The sequence below is a fragment of the Colius striatus genome, chromosome 2, assembly GCF_028858725.1.
Source record: "Colius striatus isolate bColStr4 chromosome 2, bColStr4.1.hap1, whole genome shotgun sequence".
In the NCBI taxonomy this organism is placed as follows: domain Eukaryota; kingdom Metazoa; phylum Chordata; class Aves; order Coliiformes; family Coliidae; genus Colius; species Colius striatus.
In genome coordinates, this window is record NC_084760.1 from 81867371 (window position 1) to 81883209 (window position 15839).

General features: G+C 41.8%; 1 protein-coding gene across 1 annotated transcript in view; it reads left to right on the forward strand.

The window, feature by feature from the left end:
• PLB1 (phospholipase B1) overlaps positions 1-15839 on the forward strand; it is an 85671-nt gene that overhangs the window by 58324 nt on the left and 11508 nt on the right. The window contains exons 42-51 of the mRNA XM_061990120.1: positions 597-692; positions 1787-1858; positions 3454-3531; positions 5384-5444; positions 6141-6199; positions 8683-8741; positions 9930-9973; positions 11190-11289; positions 13329-13380; positions 15226-15306. Of these exons, the coding sequence (XP_061846104.1) occupies positions 597-692; positions 1787-1858; positions 3454-3531; positions 5384-5444; positions 6141-6199; positions 8683-8741; positions 9930-9973; positions 11190-11289; positions 13329-13380; positions 15226-15306 (702 nt within the window). The remainder of the gene's footprint in view (positions 1-596; positions 693-1786; positions 1859-3453; positions 3532-5383; positions 5445-6140; positions 6200-8682; positions 8742-9929; positions 9974-11189; positions 11290-13328; positions 13381-15225; positions 15307-15839) is intronic.

Consider the following 15839-nt stretch of genomic DNA (forward strand, 5'->3'; position numbering starts at 1 on the left):
TAAACTTGGCAAAAAATCAGATATAGATGCAAGTTTTGGTAGTAGTCCTCTAATAAATTAGCCTAAACACACTAAATCAAAACCTACTCAAGTTTTAAGGAGGGACTGCTTTGACCAAAAAAAAAAAAGTTGTTTCAGTCACTTGTGACCTAAACTCTTTCTCATGTCAATACTCACATGAATGCCAAGATATTTGCAAACTTCCTTCAGATGCTCCGGTATCTATATTAAAGGTACTGCAGAGCATAGTAGTGACTGTGGTGCCAGTTCTGATGATGTGCTGAGGAAAGAAATCCGGCTTATTGCAGAACCTAAAGAGACACGAGACATGCAGTTGAAAACAGTGTTTTTTCTACTTCTGGGTGGATCTGTCCTTGAATGCATACAACCATCTCTAGTTATGCATTACTGGTACCTCATGGACCTACTGAAGTACACTTTGTATCACCAGGTAATCATGAGACTTTCAACACTGGAGCAGCAAGAACAAGTAACATGAACCACTCATGACTGGGTCTTATTTTGCCTCTGATATCTCAAGTTTGTACTGTGTAGATTCTTATGCACTCAGATGTCCTTTATGTTTTCATTTGTAGGATGGGCTTCCAGATGTCTCCTACTTTTCACCTGACTGCTTCCATCCAAGCCAGAAAGGCCATTCTCAGCTTGCCAAGGCTCTCTGGAATAACATGGTAAGCTGACAGGCTCTGTGGATACTGTGGTCTTTACCTACACCAGACTACTATTAAATAATCTCTGAAACAAACATTGCAGCAAAAGCCTGGGTAACACTGGATCTGTTTTTATTTCTTCTTTACTTGTGATATATGCTTAAATTTCTGGTGCTGCTCTCAGTCTAGAATCTCTTGGTTCTTAAAGTGTGTGGGGAGAAGAGGGAGTGCTGAAAGTGCATGTTCACAGTCATTTGTGATTTCAGCTGAGCAACTTCACGTCTACTTTGCCTGTTGTCATGAAAGGCAGGACAGCATTCAATAAGGGAGGTGTTTCTATGAGCTGATGTGGGACGCTACCAAATAAAGAACTCTAACTGCATACATAAATTCAAAATGGATTACTTTGTTTTAAATCCTTGTGTTGTGAATGTCTTATTAGGAATTCAAGTGGCCTTAATTAAGTTTAGTTTTACTACTTTTGGAAATGAATAGAGCTCAATAAAAGTGTGTTGTTAAAGATTGCTTAAGAGCACTCATCTTACTTAGCATTGCGGTGCGGTAGAAGTACACGTGCAGGCAGAGGTGGTATCTCTGATCCAGGATGATAACTCTGTATACATCAGGGCAATGTCTTAACAGCTGCCACAATTGCTTGCAAACATCAAGCAGTACCTCTGATTAAATTTGGTTTAATCTTCTACAAATAAACAGCCTTTTGTTGGAGATGCCATCATGCATCTTAGCAATAAAAATTGAGGGGCTTGGTGTCTTGTCTCTTATGCAAGAGAAGAGAGTGTATGACCTTGCCATGTGGCAAAGTTCCAAGGTACTTCATGTGCCTGCCAAACTCCTCCAGGGGTTTAAACTGATCCAGTGTAGCTTTCCACTTCCCATTTTAAGCTTCTTTCTGGAGTTGCTCTTTTGTTACACTGTTGCCATGTTCTTGCTGGGAAGTAGACACATATCAGCCTTGGGTAAAGCAAGGTCTGTAAATACAGGCAGCTTTATATAAATTTGAAAGGTATATTTAGACTCTTTGGATTAGAATTATTTTACAAATGTAAGATGACCTAACATGGTTACAAAATAGGAGTTTTTGTCTTCCTTTCTAGTTACAGCCTTTAGGCCAGAAAGATGACTCATTTGATTCAATGACTGATATTGTCCTCAGCTGTCCAACTCAGGTAAGTATGACCTACATTATGGAAACTGGACGCCAGCTGGCTGTACATGCTCATGCTTGCTGCAGAGAGCAGTTGTTGGTATGTCTGAAACAGACATGGATTTTTACTGTGCCGTGAATACTGATTGACAACACACTGATTTTTGTGCTTTAAGGTGTAGCAGAGGTGTTTTGTTATGTTTGTGAAGTACAGAGGCAGCTCAAGCAGTAAAGAGAATATGCTTCATTAACTTTCCCATCAGGATCAATGAAGTTTGAGCACCACAGCTCTGAAAACTCCCAGTATCTATTATCTCTTGAATTACAGGAAGGTTGGTTTTCCTGGCCTGATTCTTAACAGGGATGCTTCAGACTCTTTGGAAGCTATTTCTGCAGTTATAAAACAAGCTGCTGAACTTGCAGTGCAGTTGCTAGGTATCAGCACGTGGAAATGACCACCACGGTCAGCAATAATTGGCTCTCTTTCTTCGTCAGTTTCAACAAGGAGACCAAAGAACTGAACAGAACAGAAAGCTGAATTGTAGTCTCAGGTCTGGAGACACTCATTCAAGTCACACCTGTAGAATTTTGTCCGTATCACATGTCCACCCTGTCAGAAAAGGAAAATATGCAAAGTTGTTAATCAGCATGTTTCAAAAGTCCTCAGATTCACTTACATTGATTGTACTTCATTTTACCAATTATTCTGTCCAGGCAGCTTACATTAACTTAGCAACTTCTTCAGTGCCAAATAATGTGGATTTTATACCTCTATCCCTTTGTCCACCCCTATTCAAAGATGCTGCTTTTGAGAAGCAGGCATGGAAAAGTTTTATGTCCCTTACAAAGAATATATGGCCATAGTTTTCAGAAATGTTGAGCACACAGTACTTGAAAAAGTCATTGAGAGAAGTGCCAGAAGTGCTGAGAAAGCTCTGAGGTAAAGACTGTAAAACAGTGCTACAAATGGATAGACTGTTTCCAGGAGATTTAATCTTCTGTGTTACTAAAGGGAATAATAAATTATTTCAGATTGACACCCACAAATTCCAATTATTGTTCCCAGAGTTTCTCACTAGAGTATTAAAAGCCTACTTCAGGTAGTCACGTCCATGAAAATATCAGGTGTCTCAGATTTTAAGGGCCTGACAAGACAAGGAAAATTATTTGTATTGAGGCAACTTAAAGTAGGATAAAACCCTGCAAATAAAAGAACACTGGGTCTTCTAATCAATTAAATATGCTTTCTGATTTTAGTAGTTTGTAAGACTTCCTCACACAGATACTGGAATTGCTCTTAATTGAGATAAGTGGGCATCCTGGTGAAATTTTTTAGCCTGTAAAATGTGCATGTCTTCCTGAATGCAAGTTGAGTTAGTAGGGGACAAAAATAACCATGCAATTTATACAGCCTCATCTAATAAAGCCTAAGTAATTTCTGGAAAGCTTGGAAAGGAAAATGTAGTCATGATCTGACATATGTAATTTTTTTGCCTTAAGGTGCTAAACATTAATCTTTCTTTTGCTTTCTTGGCGTTATGGTGTCTCGATGTTACTTGCTATGGGCTGTGCCATGTGATTATTGCCTAATTTCTCTTACTTTTGTATTGTATCCAGAACAAACCATTCCTGGGAACGTACAAAAATAGCAACTACACATATCCACCTGTGGAGCCCACTAATGAGCCAACAGAGGTAATTGTTGCACCTTTTGCTACATTTTAGACAAATTATGCAAAGCTGAATCCATTGATTGTTCATTTATCATCCTGAATTTATAGGTGAGATAAATTACTACCAGTTTTCAAAAGGGAAAGCACGTCTTGCATTACTTTTTTTCCTGGGTAAACAAATGTTAAATTCTTCTCTTCCTGAAAACCAAACAAAATGAATTGTAGTAATTGATGCAATTGTATCAAAACTGTGCTCAACAGCGTGTGATGCATCATTCATTCAGACAGCAAGATCCTTGCAACACGGTGACGATAACTTAGAATCTGAGCCTCCAAATGGTGTGAGGAAGGTTTACCTATTCTCCTCCTGAGCCACTGTCCTTCCATGCACTCAAGGAAGCTTCACCCGTGGAGGGCAGTCACCTTTACATCTGGGATACGCAACCAGATACAAAGGTGGTGATCGTTTGACCGAGTTATGAGTGAGCAACTACCACAAGGCAGATGAAACAAACCGTGCAGGACTTGAAGAAATGAGGCTGTTATATGTTCTTGAAAAATGTCTGCAGGCATGCAAACTGAGTGTGGCTGGAGATGGCAGTGAAAATGGCCTGTGCCGGTCCAGCATACCGGGGATAGCCAAATTATGAAGTTCTCTGTGCGCCTTGGGGGTTACAAAGAGCAACAGCTGTTATTGTTTCAGCAAGCCATAGTTTGCAATATTGAAAAGGGATTTTTATCTGCAGGCTGGAGTTATACTTTTAATGAGTAATTCTTGCACTTCCACTGAATCTAACCAGGAATAGTTTTGGAAGTGACAGGGTAAAGGAGTTTCCTCTCTTTCCTTTCCTTTCTAGCCTCTGCAACCAGCCTTTAACTAGATAGCTGATAGTAGAGCCGCTTATGCCGGTTTTTTTTACAACAATGGGTGAATTTGTCTTGGTGATTTTTTAACACTAACCCTGCTTTCTGAAGACCACTGATCCACACTGGTTTTCCCTGAATGGCAGAATTGTGCAGTTGTAGAATAACTGGGGTTGGAAGGCACCTCAGAACATCCCTAGTTCAATCTCCACTTGAAGTAGGGCTGGCTCTTAGATCAGAGTAAGCAATTTTTTTATTCTTACAGAGACTGCCCATTACAACAGTTACAATTTTTCCCTCACTGCCTTCTTAGCTAATACTGTTGCTCACTACTAAAGAGTGCGGGCAGAATGCTCATCAGCTGCTTCTGCTAGGGAACCAAGATCTGTGATGTGCAGTTCACTTAGTTTACTCAACTGGTGGAATGGATGTTACAGCTCTTACATCACCTACATATGTATGGTAAAGTCCAATTATTTCAATAGCTCTCTTTACTGAAGCTTTTGAAGCTTCAGACTTTTTATTAATTTATTTTCAATGAAAGCAAACCTTTTTTGACATTTTCTTGGAAATTAATAGGTATCTAGAGTAGTATAAAGGAAATAATATAATACTTTAATATAATAACTTTGCAGAGGATTTTTTGGTAGATTTTTGTTCTATGTGTTTTTACATCTGATGTCTTTTGACACAGATAAGGTCTTCAGACCTAGAGACTGCACCTCTAGGTCATGGACAAAATCTTGTGGCGGAGGAGAGGAAAAGATTTGTCATCTTTATGGAGCTTTGTCATAAACAATAATTCTATATGAAATGTGTTGCTTTTGGAAAGATATTCTGGTTTGAAGTGAAAATTTCACCAAAAGTCATATAAGCACCAAACTAGGATCTATGTCTTAACTTGTTTTTTGACAATTAAATCATATATGAGTTCTGTATTATCATAGAATCATAGAATGGTGTTACCTTCCAACTGCAAAGTAAAACAATTCTGTAAGTTGCCGTTTCAGAATTGGGGCAGTGACCTGTCATGTCCTGAACAACCTTCATCCAATCATGTGTCAACATCAGGTGAGAAAGAACTTGTAAGCTAAATTCACAAATAGGAAAGATTTCACCTATTGTTTTTGAAAACAAGATGATCTTGAAATTGCAAACCCTAAATTTAAAGGAAACAATAAAAGCTGATATATTTAGCAGCAAAGGAAGAAAGTCTATCTTTCCATACACAGCAAATTCTGCAACACAGCAGGCATGCTCTCTGTGGATAAGTATGATCACATTTATCATATACGTGTATCACATACAGCAACATGGCAGAAAATTGCCTAGGTAGGTTAGTGGCTCAGCAAGTTTGACTTACCTGGTAAGCCTACTCTGACAAGCAGCAGGGTAGGAGCACTGTGTGTAGTTGGAAGGCTTTACAGGCACATTACTAATGGAAAGTATTGATCTATGACCCAAACCTGAAAACCAATTAAAAGAGATTGACTATATGCATCTCTAAACATATCTAACCAGTTTTCATGTATTTCCTAAGCTGTTTTAAGGTCCATTTATTTCCCTGTTAGTCAAGTACACCGTTGCAAGCAAAGGCAAGAAGTTATGCCTTTTGCCCAGCTGATGCGTAGAACTTGACACTCATTCTCTCTAAAAGTCTGTAAAAATTCCATCAGCTTGGAACTAAAGACTTGGATCTTTGCTCTGGGAAATGACGTTTTGTGTCAGTGGCAATAATCGTGCTTTTTTTCTCCTACTGATTTTTAGTACATAAGCTACAACCTTCTGACATCAAAATGATAGGAGCACTGGGAGATTCCCTGACTGTGAGTACTGCTGTATTCCCATGTTTAGAATAGAGAGCAATTGTCAATGTCTATCTAGATACTGTGTCAGGCATCATCAGATCCAAGCAAATTGCTTTGGCTTGGCAAAGCAAAACTCATCTACCTGTGTCCCTTTGCAATGAAACAGCCTTAAGGGATGTGAGTGGCAGTGGCAATTGTGTAATCCAGTAATGAATAATTCAGGCCAGAACAGAAACAAGATCACATACTCTATTGCACAGTTTATTCAAGTGTTTTCAAAAAGGGAAATATCTGTCTTACAGGAATAAGCTTTAATAACATAAAACCCAAGAGCAAGAAATTGGCATGTTTCATGAGAGATCTTAACGAAAATTCCTATGGAAAGATTTGATTGCAGAATGAAGTGCTTCTCAGTTGAGATAATTCTGACACTTCTGTATTTCAGAATTTTGCTTTCAGATGTTGCTTCCTGGTTTAGGCATCTTCCAGTTAAAATTCTGGTGTATTTGGGCTAAGAAGGAATGGAAACTGAAAAGGGTAGGCACTGAAAAGAAAGACCCCAGAAAAGAACAGCAGATAATACTGTAGTTCTGCACTGAAGTTGTCTGAGGAAAAGTTCCAGAATTACACCACACTACAGAATTGTTGTGTTGTGAGATGAAAGCAAACACTCACATCAACATTTCCCATGAATTTTAACTCCTGAGCTGAACTGATGCTCATTCTAGCAGCTTCAGCTCTGATGGTGTTCAGAGGGAGTTGAAGGGACTATTACCTTTAAATAATCAGGGTTATCTACAGGCAGGTGTGCAAGTCTTTGCCTCCTCGTTAGCTCTGCAAATGATTTTGCTTGACCTAATGTGATCTTGGCTTTCCTCCCTGCCCCACACTGAGCTTTGACTATTTCTTAGAAGACCTGAGTAATGACCCCGCAAATCTCCCTCATATCCATTGCCAAGACTCTTAAAATGAATTGCTTCATTTCCTCCCCCACTTCTAGTACTAGATGTTTGTGTTAGCAGACATCTCTCCTCTTTTTTTAATGTCTCAGAGAGCCCTAGTCATGCAGGCCAGATTCTGATGCTTGAGGTTCCTGTCTCAAGAGCTGAGCGAGGCAGTTCTTCATTTTCATACCACCATTATTCATTTGGTTAGTGTTAGCTGCCACTGCCACAGCAAGGCCTGACTGGGTTGGTGGGGTTTTTTAAGGTATTTAGGGATGGAAGAGGCATGAAAAGATGACAGAGTATTTTGCACACGTGTACAGATACACACCCTGCCATGCACACAGAGCCGTACAGCTGGCAGCAGTGCACACTTTGTATTGCCTAACCATCCATGGCATGGAGGGATTGCAGCAGCAAAGATCTCTCGTGGTCTCTCTCATGGTCTAAGGCATTGATTCTCCTCCTGGTATTTCCCACAAGAGCCCTGAAGGCAGTCATGTTTGTGACTGAATTGCTACCACGGCTTTTTGAAGAACATAAAACTGCAGAAAGCTACAGAATAACCCATTTTCATAACTGCTGTCCTGAGTGTGAGTCAGGGGCTGACCTTACTAGAGTTCTGTCCCAGCCTACTCAAATTCATCACAAACTTCTTTGTTCTGACAGCTTTACGCAGGTATTTGTTTTCAAAATACATTAAAGTTTGCACTGCAGGAAGGCTTTTCTCAGTCTAGATGCAGCTGAAGATTAATGAAACAATGAGCAATGTCATTGTGTTACTGGCTAGAATGCATCTGTCTGACCTCTCAGCACCAATGCACGGTGAAAGCAGTAGGTATGCCAACACGCTTATCTGGATCGGCAAAAAAAAATCCTACCTACACCTTATCAACTCTACATGTTAAACTAGCAGACTGGGCCCAGCAGAGGGGAAGTGGATTTTACACCAAAGCTCTCCTTTCTTGGCAGATTAAAAAGCAGCTCATCTAAAAATTTGGCTACAGTTAAAACTGTCTGGGAGTTTTTCATCAGTGTTGTGGTTTAGGATATTTTATTTTCCTGGATTAAATGTCTCAAAATCAGATTTCTTTAGGAAATTCCAGAATGAAGCATTTTTCCATCAGAAAAATCCAAACAAATACAAAGCTGCTGGTGTTAATCTGGCTCCCATTGGGTTGCTTGATAAAACAGTGTGAGAGTAGTAGTTCTAAAACCTTATGTCCTTGACCTCACAACCTGATACCCTCTGACTGGACTTATCTCTTCTGTTGTTCTGTGGTCTACTGTCTAGATGAGCTGATTTTTTACATGAGGAGGAGCTTGTGAAATTGAAGTACAGGAGACACAGGGCTGCTCAGAGGCCTGTGTGTGGTGGTAAATATGGGCATGGACCATTTACGATAAAAATGGGATATTGCAAAAGCTTGGCTGGATATAAGAGAATAAAGTTACCAAAAGCCTTCAGTGCTTTCAAATCATGACGTCTGTCTTACCTGTTTTTGTAGCAATGTTTTCTTCTAGTACTTTATACACGATCCTTTCCATCTTTTCCAGACTGCAGTAGGAGCCGGAGCAACTGACTTAAAAACAAACTGGAGGGGACTTTCCTGGAGGTGAAAATGCTCAATTTTCTCTACATTTATCTAGAGACACAGTTAACAGTGTGGGTCACCTGCTTGTGTAGTTATGTGCTTAGGTGTGTAAATGCAGGGGTAGGATGCTGAGAGCAAGTGTTGCTTGGAGGAGTCAGGATTGGAAGAGAAAGGGAGTGATTCTAGGAGCGGGAGATTTGTGTTTGGTTTTGTGGGAGTTTTATTGCCTTTCTTTTTTTTTAACCAGATCTGTTTGCTACAAGCATGGTCCTGTGTGTCTGACAGCGCTGGATTATTAACATGAATGAATTCTTTTAGTCTCTTGTTAGTCTCTGGATTTTATTCAAAATATTGCTGTTGCTGTCATTATCTAGTGCAGTGTCTAATGCCAGAGAGTCTGTGCGTGTGTGGATTGGCATGAAGATGGTGAGAGCACTTCATGCATAGTCAATGTCCCTAACATATTTGCTACTGCAAAGTGGACAAAGACAATATATGTCAGGGTGGGTGTGAATCTGAATAGCCGTGCTAGAGTGGAATGAAGCTGCCAGCTTCATGTGGGTAGAAGTGTGGTTGATAAGCATGTAGACATGTACACATTCTTTTCTTCTTAGTTTCTTCTCGCCCTGTATGTATCTGCAGGCATAGTTGTCTTCAGGAGGGGCTGCCAGAATTTGTTTGAGAGTGTTTTGGCTAGGTATACAGACAAGTTTTGAATGGTAGAGGCAGAGAGTCTATGTAATCAACATTGCTGAGTCCCAGATAGGTGGTTAATGATCACTTAAGGCAGTCTTTCTTCTACGCGTAACTGCAGACAAACATAGTTCTAGGTCACATGGAGCAACTTTGGTGAGGAAATATGCCTTTCTATGATGACATGTGTCTATTTGTCTATAGACATGCATCCCAGCATGTTTATGTGAGAAATCAGTTCTCCTGGTATGCTCTGTTCCCACTCTGGAGGCATAGCTTCTATGGTAACAAATGCCCTGCTTGATTTAATGTGAACTCTCCTTTTGGCACTTTCCCTGAAATCTTGTAAGCTAAGGTTCATTCCCTTAGTCCTGTTTGAGGTTAGGGGTTTTTTGTTGTTTTGGGGTTTTTTTCTCTTTTTCCTTCCTGGGCTACTGCAGCAACATATGGTGACAATAAGACAGATGGTTGGAGGATTAACCCAAGTAATGCTGATTCTGTTTTTAATTTTTGCAGTGTTGGAGGTGACGAAACCCTGGAGACCCAGACTACGTTACCCAGTGAGTATCCTGGAAAATCAAAATGAGAAAAGCAAAAAGTAAGTATTACTCTCAAAGTAGTCTAAGTGGATGCTAGGAAACATCTGGAAATGATCATGCTTTCCTCACAAATGGTGGTGGATGCCCATCTATTGTGAATGTGAGCAGTTCATGTGAGTCACAGATGAAACCCAGACCGACCTGACTAGCCATGAAGTTGATTCAACCCCTCCACATCACAGGACCTACATGTGATTGTATACTCCTTTTGACAGAAATTATTAGGAATAAATGTGCTGAAGGTAACAGAAGTTTATGGCAGACCTGCTTCTCCCTCATTTCATTTTGTGCTTTGCAGTGACTGGATAATGATTGTGGGCAAATGAAGGGTTATAAAACAATTAGTGGTCCATCCAGAGAGGATTGTTTACAAAGTTATGGTTCCTCCTGATGATTTCAAGTTGCTACATTGCACTGAAAAAAAAAATTAAAATACAATAAACTTCTTGTCCTATTGTTCTATATAATCAGCCCTGTGATTGCCACAGAAACCATTAAGTGGTCCTTGCGACCACTACAGTGGTCTTTTTATATGTTATCCATGCTGTGGAGCAGTTTGACAGTACATGATACCATTGGTAATAAAATCTGATATGCTTTGCCTTGAATGATGCACGTTGTTGTATTTAAAGAAAAGCAGAAGGTGTATTTCATTTATGCATTATAAATAAGACTCTGTAAAGAGGTTTCAGACAGCACTGCAGGCACAATAACATTTTCCAGACATGACGCTTCCCCACCGAGGGCTTTGGTGAAATCTAGAAATGTGAATAAAATTCGCTTCTCTGCAACAGATATTGTTATCTTGATGGGTAGCTAGAGGAGTGGGAGGTAGAGGACCATAATCAGAACATCTGCTCCTGGTACATGTGGGAAAGTAACAGTGATTACTCTAGCACTCTAATTCAAGACTGGTGAGTTGTCTGGAACCTGTACACCTCCTGAGCTGCCAGACACTGGTTTCTTGAGGCCATGGAGATAAATATTCCAGTGCTATTGTTTGGACAGTCACTGGAGTTTCTAAGGCAGGTGTGTCCATGTTTTATGTAAGGTGACAGTGTATGAGGAGAAAACCCAGGTCTATATTCTCTTCACTCAATTGGCTTGTGGTTCTGCAGGAGGTGATGCTGCCCATTGTAGTGTGGATGATTAAACACTTTACTTTCTCTTTTTTAAGATATCTTGAAAAAATTCAATCCAAACCTCTTTGGCTTCTCCACTGGCACCTCTAAGGAAACAGCTGGGTTCAATGTGGCAGAGCAAGGTGCCACAGCATGGTAAGCGCAGTCACAGGCAAGAAAGGGCAAAGGGGTGAGAACTGATGAACTATACAGCCAATAGATATTTGTGAGTGTTCTGACCAAAGACACAGGGCAGTTGGTATGGTTCTGAGTGTGCAAATAAGGTAGCCATATTTGTGTAGCTGCTAGAGAGAGGCAGAGCTTATTAGCTTAAGTTCAGTCTCATGCTAGTACATTGGGAGCTCAAGTTTCCAGCTGGTGTCTCAGCACGGTTTGTACTTAGATTGCATCCTGCCCAGAGCTGGACGGGGACTCTCTAGGCTGGGAGTTCCACAATGTAAGCAGTATCTTGCAGCAATAAGACAAGCTGTAGGAATTTAAGGCTGGATCAGGAAGGCCAGCTAGCTGCCCAGCTTCTGTGTGAGCACCAAACCTCTCAATAGGTTTTGAAAGGAGTTACACAACTAAATGTCTGTGTATAGGGGCATTAGGGGGTCTCTACAAACAAAACACCCTTCAGTCACATCTGATATTGGAAGAGTTCATCGGAGTTGCCTGCCACTTGGCAGCCATCCTAACTGAAAGCTTTTCAGAACAGATTATTCTCTTGTGCAACTTCATGTGATTTTGGTCCTTCTATGCTTGCTTGTCCTTTTGAGGCATCACTTTCATAGTATCATAGTGTCATAAAATGATTATGATTGGAAAAGGCCTTTAAGATCCTCAAGTCCAACCACTAACCTCACACTGCCAAGCTCATCATTAAACCATGTCCCTCAGCACCTCACCTCTGCATCCTTTGAATATCTCCAGGGATGGTGCCTCCACCACCTCCCTGGGCAGCCCATTTCAATGCTTAATAACCCTCTCAGTGAAAAAGTTCTTCCTAGTGTCCAATCTAAACCTCCCCTGGTGCAACTTGACACCATTTCCTCGTGTCCTATCATTCATTACTGGAGAGAAGAGATTGACTCCCACTTCACTACAGCTCCCTTTCAGGCAGTCGTAGAGAGTGATCTCTACCTCTCAGCCTCCTTTTCTTAAGGCTAAACAACCCCAGCTCCTCATAAGACTTGTTTTCTAGACCCTTCACCAGCCTGACACTCTCCAGCACATCAATGTCCTTCTTGTAGTGAGGGACCCAGAACTGAACACAGCACTTGAGGTGCAATGTCACCAGCAGTGAGTGTGGGGGAACAACCACTTCCCTGGTCCTACTGTTCACACTATTTATGATACAAGCCAGAATTGGCCTTCTTAGCCACCTGGGCACACTGCTGACTCATATTTGTCCAGATGTCAATTAACACTCCCAGGTCCTTTTCTGACAGACAGCTTTCCAGCCACTCTGCCCCAAGCCTGTAGCTTTGCATAGGGTTGTTGTGGCCCATGTGTGGGACCCAGCACTTGGCCTTGTTGAACCTCATGCAATTGGCCTCGGCCCATCAATCCAGCCTGTCCAGGTCTCTCTGAAGAGCCTTCCTGCCCTCAAGCAGATCTACATAACCTCCCAGCTTTGTATCATGAGCAAATTTACCGAAGGTGTGAGGGTGACAGAGCAGTGGAACAGGCTACCCAGGGGGTTGTGGAGTCTCCTTCCTTAGAGGTCTTCAAGAGCTGCCTGGACATGTTCCTGGTCAACCTGATCTAGGTGGACCTGCTTTAGCAGGGGGGTTGGACTAGATGATCTCTAAAGGTCCCTTCCAATCCCAACCATTCTATGATTCTATGTTAAACAAAACAGTCCCCAGCACTGAGCCCTGAGGAACACCGCTGGTGACCAGCCACCAACTGGATTTAACTCCATTCACCACCACTCTCTGGGCCTGGTCATCCAGCCAGTTTTCCATGTATCTTAGAGTAGATCCATCCAAGCCATGGGTAGCCAGTTTCTCCAGGAGGATGCTGTGGGAAATGGTGTTAAAGTCTTTAGTAAAGTCCAAGAAGACCATATCAACCTCTCCTTGTGCTGATTTCTGCTGACTCTAAGATTCCTTGAAATGAGGAGTGGGAGATAAAGAAGATGATATGCATTCAGAACGTTTATCTAAAATGCTTCTGTCCTCTCTCTGTAGTGATATGCCTGCACAAGCACGTGAATTGGTGGAGCTAATAAGAAATAGCTCGGTAAGTGGAACTTGGGCTAACTCTCAGTGCTTCTGTGGTCTCTGGGAAATGGCTTTAATTGATGGGATACTTGAACAGTGAAGAATGATTTAGTGGTGGAAGAAAAGTCAATGTCCTTTTCTCTGGCATGCTTTCCCAGGCAAATGTGCCTTTAGGAGATGCTAGTTTACCTATTCAGATTCATATACGTAAGGTGTAAACATGAGGCAGAGACTAATGTAGGGTGCAGTACAGGCAGCAGATGTAAGAGGAAGTTGTACTGAAGAAGAAGAGAGATCTAAAGGCTCTGAGAAGATCACAGGACTGCCTAGTTGAGCAACGGCATTCAAAGTGGAGGTCAGAAAAGAGTGGGTGTAAAATCACTGGAGCAGGCACCTGGTGACCAACATGAATCACAACATTCACTCTGGGGTCTGGAAAATGGCAATATTGTGTAGGGTGTCAAGCAAAGTCTTCCCAAGAGATTAGGCTCTCTGAAACTGTTTCTGAACAGGCAACTGTTTAATCAGTAGCCAGAAACCTCCAGGTTGGGTGAATTGTCATGCCACAAGCTTTTAGTGAATTAGGAGGTAATCTAGCATTGTGGACCAGTCTGCTGTGCCAACACCATTAAGTGTGAAAAAGGGCACCCGTAGGGCAACCCACTTTTAATTGGGTAGCTACTGCATTTTAGGACGGGGGGAGGAGATCTGGGAGAAAATCAAGGCTACCCTGCTCTAAGCATTGGCTGAATTTGAGAGGATGACTGGGTGTGAGCTGTTGTTTTCAGGGAGAGCACCCTGTAAGAGAATGGGAGTGCCTAGTGCTCCTTGGCTCAGGCTGAATGGGAAAGGAAGGTACTGAATAAACGGGATTTGTCAAAGCGTGTGTCTCCCTGTGCCAGCACTCCTGATGACACGCTCGCCCCGCTGTCATTTACTCTGCGTTACCGATTGTTTGGCAGAGTGAGGGAGCTGGCACGGCTCTTCAATAAAATATTACATGGCTCTAGAGCTTTGCTTTTTTTATGCATCTTTAAAAAGGGGGAGGAGGGAAGTGCCTGCCACACTTTGCCTCTTCATAAAAGGCTTTCTGAGTGAAATGCTAGTTAAGGAGGAGAATTCAGACCTGTGGGTGATTCCCAGGCCCTTCCTCTATTTGTGGGATCCTTTTGCAGAGGTTTGTTATGTAAATGGACCACGCTATAAATAGTTGCCTTTGATTCCTTTCTTTGTACTGAATGTTACAAAATGTTTTGATGAGATCCAGCTCTCAGCAGTGCCTATTGTTAGCTTGCTGTGACGTGGATGCTGCAGCTGCCCTTATATGAGCTCAGTGAAGTCACCAGCCTCCTGGACTCTTCTATTTTAATCCAGCTGTCTGTTCCCTGCGGCGCCCCTCGCCCCTCCTGGCCATAATACTTGCCCAGCTGGCAGGGATCCCCAGCAGCTCTAGTTCTGCAGCTCCATGAGTCATTCCAGCATCCACTCCCACATCACTTTGTCCCCACGCTGCCTGCAGTGTTCAGCCACAGCTGGCAAATCTCTCCTGTCCATCCCTGTCCTGAAGCTAAAATTCATTTGGGCACACTTGCTGCCTCAGACATGTTTCCATGCTTGGCTACCCTGACAGATCTTGTCTGCTGAAGGGAATTTCATTACGAAAGCCAAGGTGAATTACAGCTAGACAAGCAAACAGTTCACGTTTTCCCTCTGGAGACATGCTTTTCTTCTGCCTTCTTAACTCAGAATGCCTCCTTCTCTGTTCTGCCATGCCATCTGTTGCCCTTTTAGCCTCATTTGTGAATGTTGCCTCTGCATGCCTAAGCAATGGATGCTGCAATCTGTTTATTTTATGTGCCACTAGAAAATTAACTTCAAGAAAGACTGGAAGCTGATCACTGTTTTCATTGGAGGCAACGACCTATGCCAGTACTGCTTAGACAAGGTTTGTATCTCTGAATTAGGCATGCTCATCCAGGAATTTGGCAGCTGACCAGCCCTGGAAATTTAACCTTTCTCTCTCTCAGTGAGCCAAAGCTTCTCTTTGTTTAAAAAGCACTTAGAAGTCCTGATCCTTTAACATGTATTGTATCAGAAACAAGTGCACAACTTTTAAATATTGGGGCACTGTAGCTCTGGGGTAACGCATTGTTTATAGAAGCATTGGCCTGCCTCATATTGAACAAAACACGTAGGATAGATAGAAGAGTTCTCCCAGCTCAATGGGACAGAGCACTCAAGACAGCATGGTATCTTAAGCATGTTGTTATGGGGACACAAGTAAAGTTTTGTTCTGGAAAACGTCTCAGTGCAATAATTACTGAGGATGCCTAATTCTTGCTTAAGAATGGTAACAGTTTATAGCAAAAAAAAGATGTCTTTTTTTCTAGCTATCAGTGGTCATTCCCTCTGAAAATGTTCCTGTGGCACAGACTGTGAGTCTGGATCCCAGCTTGTTGAAATGACCAGAGACTATTC